This window comes from Pygocentrus nattereri, chromosome 17 (genome assembly GCF_015220715.1).
Source record: "Pygocentrus nattereri isolate fPygNat1 chromosome 17, fPygNat1.pri, whole genome shotgun sequence".
In the NCBI taxonomy this organism is placed as follows: domain Eukaryota; kingdom Metazoa; phylum Chordata; class Actinopteri; order Characiformes; family Serrasalmidae; genus Pygocentrus; species Pygocentrus nattereri.
This window is the reverse complement of record NC_051227.1, coordinates 22,999,720-23,017,991: the sequence shown is the minus strand read 5'-3', so window position 1 is coordinate 23,017,991 and position 18,272 is coordinate 22,999,720. Positions and strand designations below refer to the sequence as shown.

Sequence of the window (18,272 nt, the reverse complement as noted above, 5' to 3'; positions counted from 1 at the left end):
TTACAAGTATTACTGCTTTATTTTCGAAATGGCTAATTATTGGTATCATTTCCACCTGTAACATATGCAGTGACATGAACAAAGTGAATGATTAATGTCAAAACAGACTACAAAGAAAGAAAATACGTTCCATAAACCCACTGAGCACTCTTTGCTTGTTGGAGATTAGGCCTTTCTCCTCCACCACCTGATACCACAGCTTTGAAGCTGTGATTGAGTTATTCATTTGCTCAGCTTTTGAGGCCCAGGGTGTTGATAGTGCACCCTTTACTCCCTTACGCTTCTCCCATGCACTGCTGACCGTGCAGTGTATGACTGTCTGCAGCACCCTTTTGGCAGAACTGCTTTAGATTAGATAGTACAAAAACAATATTTGCTCTTATGGGGGAGCAAGTGGGCCGAGGACAGCTCAGAGGCAGACGCAGCAGTGATAAGGAGGGGGGAGAGGAGGGAGGAGATTCTGAACTTGCCGGGAAGTTTTTACCAAAATATGTGAAAAACGTATGAGTGTGTGAGCCATAGTGTGCACCTCTGAGCCTGGCTTCACCTCAGCTCCATTGATGCGCCAAGGTCAAGGTTTTACACCTGCAGTAGCTCCTCTACACCATAAAACACATCTGAAACTGACACTCCTTCACTGTACACATTCCCTGTGTTGCAAGAACTCTGAAAATGCAGTGGCCCTTCTCTTTCTTATGTTTATAAAACATGCCTTTGCCTCCAGGCTAGTATTATTTATGATTTCTATTTCTACAAGCAGAGTCATCTCAGGTCATTGGAACTGTGCTTTTTTTCCCATTTGCTATCAGTTTCATTCAACCAAGCAAGCAACCAACCTTTATTTAAGCTCAGAGTACATTGAGGAAGACACTGATTTATAATGTAGTCAAGGCAACACAGAAATCAGGAACTGTGAAGTTCAATAGTAAAAAAAACATTTCAAATGCTAAAAAAGTAATAATAATCATAGTAGAAGATTGAAAAAAAGAGATAAATGAATAACTATACCATTAAAATTGCATCAATTTACTAACTTGATAAAAAAATGTAATAAACATATAACAGATGAAACAAATAAAGAAATAAACACTAGTTTGACAATATTAAAATACATAAAAAAACAAAACAGACAAACAGAAAAAAACACTGATGGCTCCAGCTGCTTGGCTTTTGGTACCTCTTTAAAATTTGGACCAACAAAACCTAGTGGACTCAAAATATCTAAGTCGAGGGAGTTTTCCTCAAAAACTCAACACATTTTTGTTTGTTTAAATGATTCTTTACTATGATGGAAAACCTGTTGTTTATGGTTCTTAGAACCTTTTCATGATAACATTTTTAAAATGCTTAGCCAAGACAATGACTCCAAACATACAGCCAAAATAATTAAAGACTACTGAAGGTACCTGAATGGCCCAGCCAATCTCCTGACCCAAATCACTGAAAATTAATGGAGGATTTTGGTTAAATGGTTCTTTCCTGTGATGGAAAGCCTGTCGTTTTTTTGGTTCTTTTAAAGAACCTTTTTAAAATGCTTAGGCTATTGTCAGAAGCTGTAGAATGTTTTTAAATACTATATAGAACTCCTTTTGCTGGGAGAGCAGTAAAGTGGGCTACTGTGTCTTCTATCACTGTGCGAAGAAGCCAAAGAGTTTCTGAGCCTTTTGGCTTAAACCAGATTCTTTACATATCAAATGGAATGTGAGTAGATTAAAAGGCAGGAACAGCCACACGTTGCCTCTTCATTAAGACTTAATGTCACATACCTTCAGCTGAAACAGGGTCAGTTTTTCGGGAGCGCACAGTAACCGTGCCCGTCTTAGAGAGGTCAGATCCTGTCCTCCAAACCCGAACCTCCACATAGCCGTCACTCTCATCCACATGGTACTGCACCTCCCCAAAATAGAACACTGGAGCTGTTGAAGTGAAATGAGAAAGACTAATAAGTCATATCATGGGTAATAACTGTCTGGATCATGAATTCCAAATATCATAACTGTACATGGTCATCATTTTGTTTTTAATTTATGATGAGCATTGTAATATAAAGCTTTAACCTAGCAGTTACATACACGTCTCACTTAACCGTTTTCTAACCATTCAGTAGACATCACATTGGATTTGTATGTAGGAGATATTTTACTATTATCTCAATTGTTGAGAAGGTATGGATGCACATACAGTCTTGAGGAAAGAAAAAATATCATCTGGACATGTTTTTCTCATTGTTTGACTTTAAAACACACTGTATAGAGTAGCCAGACTCTAACTTCAGCAAACAGAACATATATAAAATAAAAATGTAATTATTATGTATTTAATGCATCATTACAATGTAATTACATTTCAATAATTATGTAATGAAAACAAAATATATGGCAAATTGACAATAACTACACATGTCTACAGGTTAAAGGTCTCCGTGGAATGTCACAATTACAACATTAAGCACTTTCAAACTCAAAGCTGAGGATGAAAGAAGAACAAAAGAATTACTCTTATAAAACCTGTCTGTACAAGATGATACAAAGTGAAGCAGCTGTGAATATGGGGCAACCCTGGGAAGGCATAAATGACATACCTTTCTCCAGGTAACAAGTTAATACACGTGTACAGTGTTTTATATCAACAAGTATGATCTGAGGTATATGCATTCTAACAACAACTGTCCTGCAGATACACTGTCATAGATAAAGGTACGAGACGGTCACTGGGACAGTACCTCTGTCGTCATTGGGGTGGTACCCTCAAGGATACATAAGGGAAAATAATTGAATTATAATTATCCATTGAGATGATCTTTTCTAAGTTTAAATAAAAAGGTTATGAAAAGGTACAAATACATAGTATTTAAGGTACATAATTGGACCATTGCTGTACCTTTGAGGCTACATTTACTTTGTTTGTACCTTGATAAAAGAAAAATGTACCTGCACAAAACCTTCATTTCTAACAGTGTAGTGTAACTGGAGTGCACGCTGATGACTTAACTACGGCCGGGTATTATTCAGAACTTTTTGATACTGGTACCAGTAATGATACCATGACTTGAGTGCCATTTTCTGAATGATTCTTCTTCCATATTTTCTTCTTAATTAAAAGAACAAACCAGAAATGAGTGCAAGGTGCTAAAAGTGAGTATATTTATGGACTGTAACAGATTACATACTAATCAAGAAGCGCTGATATTAGTAACAGGCATACAAAATGCAGTTTAGCCAGCAAATCATCAGTCCGCATTTTGGAATAAGCCTGCATATTAGCTTACTGATATAAACATCTTATGCTGATTGCACTTGGCTGGTGTCATTATAAAGATGTTGCCACTGTTTGGGAAGATTTTACACAGCCCTCAGGGACAGCAATAACCTGTACTGCAATAATCTCCGTTCCTACACGCCTCGCAAAACTCCACTGCTAAAACGATGCACGTCTAAAATTTAGATGAATCTGAACTCTTTTGAAATAATGAAAATAAAAATAGAACATTTTGGCCATAATTCAGCTCATCATGTTTAGAAAGAAGGTGCCCTTTCTTTGGTGGTGCCTGTGCCCTGGGCCCGATGTTGGCCACAAGAGCTGGTAGAAAGTGGGGACCTGAACTCCGAGCCAGGACAAAACCCCATGAAGATGGCAGGGAGAGGATGAAATCTGCAAGGAAGTGGAAAATGGGGTGCGAGTCCCGAACCCTGTCTCCTGGGCACTGCCTCTGGCCCTGCAGCAAGGCCACTTTCATTTGCCTCGCGTTCAATTCCAGTGCCCTAGCCACAGAGCAGGGGCTTTGTTTTGCTTTATGTTTGCTGTGAAAATTAAAGTTAAATGGCTGCTGCAACCCTGAATATTGCCTTCAGCGTCCTTCCTGAGCCCGGGGTAACATGATGTGTTACAGAAGGGTTGTGTGTATGATACTAGGAATACCAGACCCACAGTGAGATGGAAGAGATGGAAGTATAGTCTGCAAACATTTCTGGGAAACATGTTACTGGGAAACAGGAATAAAGTGATCAACGTACCAGGAGATATTAGAGAAGAATTTAAGCCCATTGGCCAAGAAACTGAAACCTGGCAGATGGATGTTTCAGCAAGACAATGGCCCCAAACATGCAGGCAAAATAATTCAAAACTACTGAAGGTGCCTGGATGGCTTAGCCAGTCTCCTAACTTCAATCATTAAAAATGAATTAATTAAAAATTGCGAGGGTCCCTCGAAACATCAAGGAATTGAAGGAAGGAATTGGTAGAACCACAATGTTGCCAAAATCAAATAAAAGATGTCTAAGCTAAAATTGCCAAATACAGCTTTGCAACAAAGTACAAGTGTTTTTAATTTGAGGTGTCTGAATACTTTTCCCAGTCAATTTAGTTTTTAAAATGCATCTTTTTATACTTAAGAATGTATGAGTTAAGACATTGTGTGTAAATTTGAAGTGGAAGTTGATTAAATTACAAAAACACAAGTGTGTGAATGCTTGTTTCCCTTTCACTGTAGGTTTCACGGTACTGAACAAAATGGATTTTTAAATACTTTTTAAAACTTTTTTTAAAAATTCATTCTGTTCCTCAAAAGTAATGAATTTTGATATACAGACCCACATCATTTATATATGTCACTCTTTTATAGCAACTGAACACGTAAAGTGGAATTCTGTTTGCTACACTGCAAGTTCACAGGCTTGGACTTTGACGAGCTCAAGGTGAAGAACAGGTATGACAGAAGGTCCGGGGGCTGAGATAGACGTGCTAGTCCAGACCTGTCCGCTCACAATTAACACTCTGCCCAAATGCTACTCGCAACCCAGCTCAGCTCGCCTTCTCAGCTAACACACTGACTGCCTGTGAAAAGACTGCTTTAGCACTTGGCTTCAAAATGTGTTTTCTTGAGAGATGTGCTGTCATCTGCTAAAGCTGAGAGAGGCAGTGTTGATGGACTGTATACATTTGTATACGTTCCACAGGAAATGCAACTAAACCCAGAGAAAATAAACCATGCCAGGGGCCCGTTCATCCTCCACCCATCAAAAAGCCCTGAGTGGTTTTGAGTTTTTCAACAGTGCACAGAAAAGTGAGTTTATTTTTCTAAGAAAACACCGCATCTACTGTCATATCAGGATGGAATGCACTAATGAAATCAAGCAAAGTGTTGCCAAGGAAATGTGTCTGTTGTCATGGCAGTGAAAAGCTTCACTTTTTTATTCTAGATATTTTTGCCATGTGCCCTACATAGGTGACCTTAACTAACCCTGCTTCAGGAGTCAAACAGTGAAAGAAAGAGAGTTGAAAAGCACTCTTAGAAAATGGTGCCAAAAAAGGTTCTTTAGTGCAATTCCAAAGAAGAACCATTTTTGGCTCACTGGGAGGTTTTTACTAAGCCGCCACATTATGCAAAGGTTCTAAGGCTTTTCCTAGAATCATATATTCAAGCCCAGAAGCATTTGAGAACCTTGGTTTTTTAAGGATGCCATAAAAGTTTCTGTGGAGCAACATCAGAGAAGAACCACTTTGGTCTAATAAAACTTTCAGCAGATTTTTGTAAATGAGACGTGTGCAAGAATCTTCGTAAACTTTAAAAAACCTCAACATAATGTAAGATACTAAAATTTGCAAAACTTGCTTGCTAAAATTGTACCCCCAAGCTGGCAATCGCAAAAGATACACTCTTAAAAATAAAGGTTGAAAAACCTTAGTAATGTAATGTAAAAGGTTCATAAATGAAGGCTTTTGTTCTTAAAATTGTACATCCAAGCTTAGAACCATTTATGAACTTTTTAAGAGTGTAGGGTTCAAATGTTTAACCTGGGATAAACCAAAAAAAAAATTGGTTATTTTTGACCCAAAAAAAAAATAAAATGATTATATATTAAAATAAATATTAAATAGGCCTACAACATGGTATCAAAATCTAGACGAAACAACTGGTTCTAATGCTAATGAAAAAGACAAATGCAAATCATTGTTCTTTCTAAGTATAAAGAGGGGATACACCCCCAAGAATGTCTACACCAAAGGTTAAATTCAACCTGAAAACAGAATATACAGAATACGACAATAAATGAAAGTCCTGACAAGCTTGCCGACTCCATCTGTAGCATCTGTAATTTTAAAAAATTCAAAGTGATAGTGCCAAATTACAAGAGACATTACAACAGAATTCTTTACCTTTGACGACCAGCCACTCTCTACAGTACATACTCCAGCCTTTGAACTATAATCATTTTAGTATGTATACCGTGTTTATTTTCAGCGTTCATCTGTTTTTAGTTTTGTTTTCAACACAGTGTGTCCTGAATTTTGTGTTTTTGGCCAAGGATTTACATTTGGGTGCATCATTAGTGTAACCTCACACCCCCACAGTGGAAGATCACTTTTCCTGGAACTGCACTTCATGCTAATCTCACTCTTAGCCAATTTAAGGCTACAAACTCCAGACAAAAGCAAAAAGATCCACAAATTACCTTGAGGTGAGAATTAGTTTACATTTTTGCAAGGTGTGTAAAAGCGAACACCCGAGGCACACAGATCCTTCAGCAAAGCCTTGAGGCTTGAGGCTAATGCTGCAAACTGGTACAAAATTGTCCTTGCGGTGGCAATTATGTTACAAAGTGCACACGGCAGAAAAGTGAGCTTTTCTCACCCTGCTTTGCTGGAGTTGAGGTGATAGACTTGCATGAGGCTTCTTGGCAGCGCCAAAGTCTGTCCCTGCAGACAAATCAAGCAAGGGCCTGTGGGAGAGCGCGGGCTGGCGGGCATAAGCTACTGATTGCCTTTGGCACGGAAAGGCTTGATGTGGGTATGTGTGTGTCCTACAGCTCTGTAATCAGATAAGGTTAATATGCTCAGAAGACAAACAGAAAAGTTTCAAAGGGACACGGCACATTAACTCAGAGGCAAACTGCCGGCTTCGTAGTTCATTCTGTGCCCAAATCTCAACTCTTCGCTGCCTGTATAGAGTTACCTGTGTGGCACTCAAGCGCTGGCAAACAGGATCTCACAACTGTAATTCACTATATGAACTATTCTGCTGAGTTCAAACTCCGGTCCCACCACAACTGACGGATTTAGACCTTTTATATTTACATGCATTATGATCTACTTAAACCCTATATATTTATTGCAGTAACAGCAAGCTAAGCTAAGCTAAGCTAGTAAGCTGTAATAAATCATGGCAATTTTTTTTTTTGTTTTCAACTTCATGTCCATTTAAGGCAAACGAACTTCAAGTTCAGAGTGAACAAGTTTATTAAATCTATCCCTAAAGCTAAATCTAACCCTAACCTTAACCTCAAAGCAAACCCTACATCTACTCCTAACCACAATGTTCTTCATAATCAACTGGACATCACTAGAAAGTTTATTAATGATTTAAGTATCTCTACACTGTTAGAAATAAAGGTTCTGTGCAGGTATATTTTTCATTCATCAAGGTACAAACAATGTAAATGTTCCCTTAAAGGTATAACAGTGCTTTTAAGGTCCAACTATGTACCTTAAGTGGGTTTTTCCAGGTGAAAAGTATGTATTTGTACCTTTTCATAAAATAGTGTTATAAAACAGAACAATAAAATAAAAAGCCTGGAGACGAGACGGGGTGTGTGGAGTCAGTACAGCTTAGAAAATATGATTATGGTACAGTTATGCTCCCTGACTAAAGTTAGGAAGATGTAGATTTGAGGGTACCATCCCAGTGACAAGAGGGGTCCTGCCTCACTGACAGTTTTATAACTTTATGCTCTAGAGTGTAGAGCATTTATAGGTAGATAGGTATATTTATATATAGATGTCTGTCCTAAACCTTAACCCCAAAATTTACACTTGTATTTTTTTAAACACATTTTTTATTCTTTAAAATGTTCATGTCGCTACAGAAACCGAGTTTTAGTCTGCACTGTAAAAAATGTCACATCAACTAGTTTTATTCAACTTATTACAAGAAGTAGTGAATATGATGAGTCATTTCTGACAGTGTAGACATTCAGAAAGGAATTCAAATCCCTACGAAAACAAATCAAAGTAAATGCAGAATATTTATGTTTGTTACTGTACTGTGCAAACGTCCGGAGCTGGAGATATTTATGCAAAGATTAGATATATTAGATAGAAGACAATCCACATTCACAATGAAGGACAAAGTCCAAGGAAAACAAGATGAAACAAGTAAATAGCTACAGAGGAAATGGGCCTCTTAACAACCATGCAAGACCTTGTAGACCATGGAAACTGTGCCTATCAGATAAACAGCTCTTTTAGAGAGAGAAGGAAATCAAGCTGCTTCAGATCTGAAAACATCCACAGGTGTTTCTGTCCATCTTTCCACTGTGAGACGACAACTCAGCACTATGAAAGGATCTGCAGCTGTCAAGAAGCTTTTACTGAGAAAAAAAGACACACACACATCAAACAAAGAAGCTGTTGGCGTGCCCAGAACGATGGATTGACCACTCCAGAGTCCAGACCTCAGCTTGTAAGAAGCAGAAAATGAACGTTGGAGATATAGATGTCTTTGAAAAACTAAAAGTAAGTCTATAAGCTGTAATGAAGGCACACTAATACTAAATGCTTTAAAGTGTTATATTTAATTGTTGAGTCTTCTGTGTAATTTTCTGTTAAGTATAAGTGAGTAACTTGTATTTAATGGCCATTTTGACTAGAAAGTAAATAAATTAACAGTGGCCTCTGACTTTTGCACAGTACTGTATCACAATGAATGCAATGGCAGCATTGACAAGTTATTGTTACAGGAGAAGAGAATATTAAAAGACAGAAAGAATTACTTTGTGGGTTAAAGGACGTCCAAATAATCTCACAGACGTTAACTTTTGCATCACTTTTGCATCATGGCCTTGAAACCATGGACTGGCCTGTACCTGTACACTCAGTAACTTTAAATTCTGCCATTCCCATCAATATCGTGACCTTTTCTCTCTGGAATTCTTTAAGTTTTATTCTGATATTGCAATATTGAGATGCTCCTTCAGACAACAAAGAAGGCTTGTTAAGTGTGAGGGACATAAGGAATGCATTAAGAGTGTATAAAACCCTTGGCTCTTCCTCTTGGCACACACACTGCATTCTGCATTATGCTGCACAACTAGTATTCAATTCAGAGCCAGGTCGCGCTCTCATGCTCTTAAAAGCAACACTTGCCTACAGTTCATCTGTTCCTGAGAGACGAGTGCCAGCACTGCGCTGCCTCAGCCTCAGCCTCTGCCTCTACCACCCCCCCACCACCACCTCCCTTCTTCACCACTTTGCAATGAATTCTCCTGATGAAAAAAAGAGATGGAAAAGATAGGAACAGGCCAGGGAGATGTCAGCGTCTTCATTCATTTCAAAGCCGAGCAGGAGGCGAGGAGGTGTATGTGTGTTGGGGGTGGGGAGCGGTTACGGTTGCCAGCTAGTCTCGGAGGAGTGTGGGGTGTTGTTCACACATTCACACTCACTAACAGCATGAACTTTCCACAGCATTCCCGCCGAGCGATGGCTTTTTGTCAGGAGCAGCCTGAAACGCACTGCCAGAAGAAAATGGCAGGGCACATTAGCCCGGCTGTGAGTGCTCTTTTGTCACACTGATGTTCACCTTTTGACAAGAGCCCTCCAATGGGTTTGAATCAATTCAGGGCAGTTTTAGCCAGAACATGCAGAACAGCAACACATCTGTGTCAACCACGGCGCGCTAATGGGTTAAAAAGGTACTCGTACATCCACAGTACGCAGTTATGTAAATGGGCCAGCAAAGGAGGACTGCTCGTTTAGTGATCAGCAATGCTGGTTCATATGTGGAAGTGGGATTTGCAGCACATTACGTTTTCATTACTGCTTACATGAATTATCTACATAGTCTTCTTTAAAGAGTCTTTATGCTCTGCTTTAGCAAAACGCAAGCACTAGAAGAACCATGTCTTAATTATAAGCAACAATTATTGAGCACAAATTTGATTCTAAAGAAGTTGGCACAGTATTTGAAATGCTAATTAAAAGTAGAACATTTTTAATTCCACTTTGAGCTGTATTTCAACAAAAGCAGTCCAAAGACAAAATAAGTAACATTTTATCTTATCAATGTCACTGTTTTATGTAAATATGTGCTCAGACATGTAATGTTTTATCTTATCAACTTCACTGTTTTCTGTAAATATATGCTCTTTCTGAAATGGATGGCTGCCATTTCATAAAGAGTATAGACAGGCTAGGGGCAATTTAAGACTAGGAACATTGTTAAATGTTCAGTAAACATTTTAAAAGAGATGATTTAATCATGCTTGGGTGTGGAAGGAGCATCCAGGAAAGGCGTAGGCCTTTATGAGCAAAGATGGGTTGAGGCCTGACATAAAATGCATCAGCAAAAAATCCAACAAGGCATGGCAAAGTTTATTTATAAACGTAATTCAAATTATAATTTAATGAGTAACAAGAAACTAGAACTACTATTAAAACATGATTAAAATAAGAGATTTGAAAAGTTGAAATGAAAAAGAACAGCACTTCACAATGAGCATCTGCAAGGATTTAAAGTATTTGATCCTCTATAGTGCATCATATTATCAGAGAGAGAAAACATATCAACACAAAAAGTAACTGAATGTCTGTGACCTTCCACTTCTTAGCAATGTATTAAAAACTGGCATGCGTCTGTGATGGATATCACCTTGTGAGCTTGAGAAAACATTGTCAGTAGACACATCATTGCTGCATTCACAAATGCAAGTTAAGACTATTATGCACAGTGAGTCACATGTCAGCATCGTCCAGCAGCCTTGCTGACTTCTCTGGGCTCAAACTCATCTGAAATGGGCTGATGCACAGTGGAAAAACGTACTGTGGTCCATCGAGTCAACCTTTCAGACCGTTTATGGAAATAATGGGGGGCTTTTACCAGTGTCGTCCTGACACCCCCACCTTACCATGAAAGACCCTGGCTTTTGAGCTTCCCACTGGTAACAGCCCCCCCATTATTTCCATAATGAAGGCAAAATTAATGCTGACAAACATGTGACATACACATTTTGTAGCAATATATGCTGCCTTTTAGACGCCGTCTTTTTTGGATATACATGCTTATTTCAACATGGCAACAAGAAACATTCTGCATGTGTTAAAACAGCATTGCTGGGTAATTAGAGAGGGCTAGACTGGTCTCCTACTAAAATTGTGTGGTGCAGTATGAAGTGCAAAATAGCCTTATGTGGTAAGCCTTATGCGGTAGCACAGCTGAAGATTTGCGTAACTGAAAAATGTCAAAAATATTGCTTTTAAAACAATCACTTTGTGTCTTCAGTCAAATAATAAGTGTTAAAAGGTGATGTGATGTACCAAAGTGCACTGAGCATATAGTTACAAATAAATCATAATCACAAGGTAAAATATCAAATATCATGTTTTGTACTGCTTTTAATTGAATACAAGTCAAATTGAATTCACTAATCACAGATTTCTGTTTTTATTGCCATTTCACATACTGTCCCAAGTGGAACTGTTTTGGAATTGGGTTTGTAAAAGCAAGAAATATTAGAAAAAAGCAAGTAACTACTATTAGCAAAATCAGCGAAAAGCAAGCTTTAGATATTAGCGAAAAACCAAGAATTAAGTATTAGCAACATCGGAAAAATTCAAGTTTTGAGTGCTAGAAAAATGAATCATTAAATCTTAGTGAAAAGCTATTATTAACAAAAAGCAATTATTATATTATTAATTATTTGAATGATTAAAATTAAAAATTAAGTGTTAGCTGAAAGGAAATACGGAGTTTTAGATAAATAAGTTAGTGCTATGCATTAGCAAAACGCAGGGGAAAGTCGTCTATGTGGTGTTAATGATATAATGATATATATCTACAGTGCCATTCTCGTAAAAAAGAAGCAGCCTTTCTGTGGATACTGTGCCTTATGAAAGTGGTCAATAATTCTGACATCTCTATTGCAGCTGTCAAGGCCTCACGCACTCCCTTCAACAATGTATGCAGCAGATTTGCTTTATGAAGGTCACTATAAGCCTGCAATCATTCCCAGTAAGCTAATAATGACATCAAATCCATGATGTACTACAGTAATATGCCTGCACTTTCAGTTTCCGCAAGGAGAAGTCAGCAGGTTTTTGAAGCAGAGGTTCTAAGAGCAGCCTGTGCACATCTGCTCCAGGTTCAACTGGAATAGCTTGGAGGAGAAGGCACTAATAACAGGCTGACAACTCCCTCCATCTGCTCCAGTTCACTCCCCCCTCTCCGGATGTGAGCTACTGCTCCGGACGGCTCCGTAATCACAGCATATTATTATCCGCCACACGCTCAACGGTGATTGACATCAGACAGTCTATTAGCATGTCTGATCCTGAAGTACAAGCATTCTCATGTTTTACAGCTTCCATAACCTGCATACTGCTCTTTCTGGGTGCAAGGAGAGACAGCATCAGACAGTAATTACCACAGCATGAGGGAGCATGTAGTCCTCACGAATGCCCAGGTTTACTGTAAATACAGGAATCTATCTGCTGAGTATGGAATAACAGGATGTAATGTGAAGCCAGCTATGTGCGTTGAATGATGCTTGTTGCCTGTCTGGTGGTCCCTCGGATCTGCTTGTAACAATAGACATATATACAGTTTTCAAGGTGACTCATGTTTTAACATTTAGCTCTCAATGGTAACACTGCTTAGAACTGTCAAAAGCCTGTTTGACAGCCAAAAGTTTCAGAGTTACTCTTCATCGACTACAAGCTGGTTTAAACAGCCACATTTTTCATTTGCATGTTAGAGACGGACTATGAGTTCAGCTGCTTTTGGGGCTGACAGAGAGCAAGACCTCGCTGACAGGAACAGGTGCTGGTAAATTCCCCTACGATCACCTCCCTCTTAGTATGTGGAACAGGCGGATTGAAGCTATTTTACAATCCTATCAAGTCTAGGTATGTATATGTCAGGCACTGAGTAACTTTGTTTATAATTCTATATAGAAACCAGCAAAAGTAGTTGCTTCCAGAAATAGTTTGGAACTCTGTGGTAAAAGATGTGACACAAAACAAGTAATTTTTTACTTTGGCATCTACAGTTGCTGCTAGTCACTTCCTCCGTAAAACAACAGCACTTATAGTTGACTAGGGTAGATCTAGCAGGGCAAGAATTTCAAAAACTTATAGCAAACACACAAATTTAAGAATTTAGTGTGTGTCCACAAAAAAAAAAAAAAAGTTGTTCCATGCCTTATAGTGGTACACTACTAATGGTAGTATGAAAACATTGCCATCAGCTATGTTTACATGCAGCCTAATAATTGGTTAATAATCTGACTAATCGTTCAATCAGTATAAAATACGACCATTTATACACCTCAGTCAGAATAGACTAGTCAGATTGAGGCCATTCAGAAGACAATTTCTATATGACTGAACAAGGTAGGTAATCCTGTAAATAATAGCCATGTTTACATTCCCAATTGGCAAGTTTAAGTACGTTCTGCATATGCATCACGTCACAGTGAAAGTTTATAACGTTCAACATGGTGGGAGCAGAAACTGGTCTGCAGAGGAAACGAAGTTTATGCTTTGAGACAGAGGTGGGACGGGCGTCCAGCTTTTGTGTCTCAGAACATGATGTCTTGGATAATTATCAGAGGACAGTGTTAGCTGCTTTTACTTGTATATTTTACTGTTGCTACACCCATTCTGATGATTTCTGCCTCTCTCTCATAATCAACATTACATATAAAACTCAAAAGATACATTTAGGTTCACTGGTTGTTTTGGACAGTAAATAAAATGGCACAATTGGTTATATATGTTGTAAACATTATAACCCCTACTTCCTATTACCACCATTGAGTCTCTAAGCTTCTCTACAATGAGCAATTTCACATCAGGCCACTCTGACTAATTTTGTATACACCATAACAATTACATTAAGTAGATATTCTGAATCTGTGGAATTTTGCTTTAAATTGCTCTTTCCTTACAGCTACATGACCTGAAAAGCTAGAGTAGAGCTCTTTGGAAATTTAATCAGATTTTGATGTTTGCTGAAAAATAGGATGACTGATGTCACTGTCAACTTGGCAGTTTCAGGGAAAATAACCACACTGACATGTCATCTCAGCATTTCCTCCTTCTCAGAGCCTCAGCCACGTACTGTCAGCAGTGTACGCTGTCACCATCAGCACTGGACACTATGCCTGATTTGAGCTGCTTCTGGGAGGTGGCGGCCCAATAAGCTGACATGCGTCTGGATACGTTAAAAACAGTCGATCAGGTTTCAGGTGCATGCGTCACTGGCAGAGCTGAAGGAACATCACTGTCAGACAGTAGCTCCAGGCCTTGTTTTTCTCTCTCCCTTTTTTTTCTCCCCAGCACCACAAGTCTTCTCACCAGCCAAGAGTCAAGATTGGAAAACAAGATAACAATAGAAACGTACACAAAGAGAGTCTGCCACAAAGCAGCGCTGTTCTCCGCCCTGTGTATTCATTCCAGACAAAGTCATCCGTACGAGACAGGATCAGGACGCCAACTGATACGCCTAAGAGGTTTCCGATTGTCACTTAGCACCTCCAGCACAACTTCAAGGATGGCACTGTTGCTGATAAAAGGCAAACACCTTTTGCTAAATTCTGCCCTTTTTCTGGCAGATTAAAACCATCAGAGACTCACTGAACTGAAAATATGGTCATCCTCAAAGGGGGAATTCCACTGTTTTCAATATTTGTGCATATTCAAATTGTTAAGGCGTAAACAGAGACATTCAGGAGTGGTTTGATGTGAAATGCAAGAATCAGAATTGTTCACAGTGATGGTGATAGGAACCAGACCACTGAAGAGTTTAATGCCCCTAAAAGCTACATCATAGAAAAGTGTGGCCTAAAACACACATACATATTTGTATTGTTTTCACAATTACCATTATTTTACCTTTTTCAACATTACGTGGACACCTAATCATCACATCTACATGAGCTACTTGGACATCCCATTCCACAACCATGGCCGCTAATATGGATTTACCCCCTCTTGCAGTTATAACAGCCTCCACTCTTCTGGGGAGGCCTTCCACAAGATTCCTAAATGTCTTTGAGGGAATTTGCGCCCATTCAGTCAAAAGAGCATTTGTGTGGTCAAACACTGATGTTGGACAAGAAGGCCTGGCTCCCAATTGATATTCCAGTTCATCCCAAAGGTGTTCAGTGGGATTGAGGTCAGGGCTTTATACAGGACACTGGAGTTCCTCCACACCAAACTCATCAAACCATGTCTTTATGGACCACATTTTGTGTACGGCACACCGTCATGCTGGAAGACAAAGGGTCTTCCCCAAACTGTTACCACCGAGCTGGGAGCATATAATTATCTACAATGTCTTTGTATCCTGTGAAATTAACATTTCCCTTCACTACATTTAAAGGGCAAAAACAGTGTCAGCCCATTATCCCACCTCCACCAAGCTAGACTGTAAAGCATGATTCACCACCATTTCCTCTGCTCCAGAGTCCAGTGGCACCATGCTTTAAACTCCAGTCAATGCTTGGCATTGCACATCAGGCTTATGTCCAACTGCTAGATCATGTAAACCTATTTCATGAAGCTCCCAATGCACAGTTCTTGTACTGATGTTGCTTCCAGAGGCAGTTTGGAACTCTGCAGTGACTGATGTGACAGAAGACAGGTGATGTTTATGTTCTACCCAGTTCAATACTCGGCAACCCTGCTCTGAGAGTTGCATCTTCTAGCACTTTATGGCTGAGCTGTTGTTGCTTCTAGATGCTTCCATTTCACAATAATCGCCCAGTAAACCAGGGCTGATCTAGTATGGCAGAAATTTAACAAACTAACTTGTAGCAGAGCTACTTTCTACTGCCAGTGTTGGTTTATGGAGATTGCAAGACCACGTGGTTAATGTTATATTTCTCTATTCAATCACCTGGAGTGGTGTCCACATACTTTTGGCCAGACTCAGAGGATGTGTGGGTTCACCGGTCCAGAAGTTTGGCCATACCCAGAGGATGTGTGGGTTCACTTGTCTAGAAGTTTGACTGAATGGTTAATTTATACAGTTTTTTGCATTATAATGAACAAGGCAAAGAAAATTACCTTTTGCTGTTTTAATTGAAAAAAAAAAAAGTAATTTATCTTGATGTTGTCATGTCATCAACAGGCACAGCAGTTTCCAATCAACAGTATAAAATTAATCAAAGCACCAAACAAAAAAACAAGTTAAATGTGAGTGGCATGATTTAAAGTAAATACTGTTTTTTGTATTGCAATGGTTTCTGACTCAGCATGGCAAAAAGAAAGGAGGTAAGAAATTTCCACAGTCTCTCACTTTAGTAAATATGGAACGTTGCCTCCTATGGTGTCACAAAAGGAAATGAGCCGCTGGTTGGATTATTCTAAACCTCAGAGATGTCCAGAGAGGTTTATTACAAGGTTTTAAACTTGACCACCCCACCTTTTTCATATGCAACACTGTGCCAACCTGAAATCCTCAACTATCTAATTGTACTCTGGCCAAAGCTGCTAAATCTCTTTTAACTCTCACTCTAAATTAGCATGTTTTCTTACCTCTTTTTCTATGGAACTGGAGAGAAATTGTTTTTTTAGCAAAAAAAATCTTCTGCTTTAAGCATACAAAACACTACAAAACCAAGCAGAACAGTGAGTGCATGGTCAAAAGCTTTAGAAAAAATGGTCAACTCCAATTCCACACTGGCTAATCCTCACTAATAGACGTCTATCTTAGGAGTGACAATCATAGCCACTCAGTTTCTTAACTGGCCAGATGCCTCTTGTCAAGGTTTCCCTTTCTTACAATGCTGACATTCCAGGGAGGATTGAGTGTCAGCAAAAGTTTCCTAAAGCCCACCCTCATCATGACCCTGACACAGAACTCCAGCCAGTTCAACAGCTGCATCAGCGCAACGAATCCCAAAAATGACCGAGCAGTCTGGAGGATGCTGTCTGACACACAGCGGCTTAGGTTACAGCGGTGTAATGAGAATAGTTGACGATGTTCTTGCGACATCTCCTGCTGAGCTGTGTAGCTTCTACTTTCTCCTAAGAATTTAGCAGAAGGTCACAGGTTTAAATCCCTGGACTGAAAGGGTATAGATGAATGTGCTGCAGTGCTGATGACACTGTGCTGCTCCTAGACTGAGCAATGATAGGCTGCAGAATGACAAATTTCCTCTGTAGGATCAATAAAGTATGACACTGTAACATACTGACTTGCCCTGCTTTGTCTTTCCTCATTTCTGTCTGTCTGCCTTTGTTTGTCTTCCGTCATGTGTCTTGTTCCATGTGCTTTTGTTTATGCAGGTCATGTGCATTTGTTATTGCTCTGGTCTTTGTCTCCTCCCTGGTCTTGCCTTCTTGTTACCTGTCTCACCTGTCTGTTGTCTGTAGCCCCACTCTCTCGTTAGTCCCAGGTGTTTTCATGGTGGTGTGCTTTTTGTTGACAGATGAGCTCTTTGAAAGAGTTTCTATCACAGCAACTACAAGTGCAAAATCATAATATGATAATTTGTGATTTTCCTGGAATTTTCCAGTGTTTTTAATCTAATCTCTACCTGTGTTTGTACTTAAGAGTTGATTAAGACAGACAATCATTTTGATGTGCTTCCTTGTAGTTTCAGCAGATAGTTTGTTAACAATTTAAACATCTGTAAATAATCTATAGTAGACTATTTAAATAAAGTGAGAGCAAACATTTTCATTAAGTCTTCAAAGTTATTTGTAAACTAAGCAGTAAGTATTGGATAGAATAATTTTTGCACATGGGAGACTTTGTAGTAGTGCGCTATTAGTGGGCATTAGGGGCACTGTCCTGGAGTGGTTTAAGTCATATCTGACTGACAGAAAACAGTTTGTCACCCTTGGTGGCCATACTTCTCACAGGTCTGTGGTTACTCAGGGGGTCCCTCATGGCTCAGTCCTTGGACCTCTTTTGTTTATTGTGTACAGGCTTCGTCTTGGCAAAATGATACGTAGTTTCAAGCTGAACTTTCACTGTTGTGCGCATAACACACATATTTACATTAGCACTCAATCTATTAAACATCCACCCCTTACCCAGCTTGAAAACTGCACAACAGAAATTAAAACCAGGATGAAGCACAACTTTCTCATGTTAAATAGTGATAAAAAATTACTTATTTTTATAGGATCCAAATCAACTCTCTCTAAAACTTATTTTTTCTCTCTTTCCATTGACAATGTAACTCTGTCCCTTTCCCCTCTGGTATGAAATCTTGGCGTTCTCTTGGACTCAACTCTCTCATTCAGTGCACACATCAACTCTGTAGTAA

The 18,272-nt window shown here is 39.1% G+C and overlaps 1 protein-coding gene across 1 annotated transcript in view; it reads right to left on the bottom strand.

Annotated features, from left to right (window-relative positions):
- Positions 1-18,272, bottom strand: part of frem2b (FRAS1 related extracellular matrix 2b) — a 143,226-nt gene that overhangs the window by 33,926 nt on the left and 91,028 nt on the right. The window contains exon 7 of the mRNA XM_017708604.2: positions 1,767-1,916. Coding sequence (XP_017564093.1) covers positions 1,767-1,916 — 150 coding nt within the window. The remainder of the gene's footprint in view (positions 1-1,766; positions 1,917-18,272) is intronic.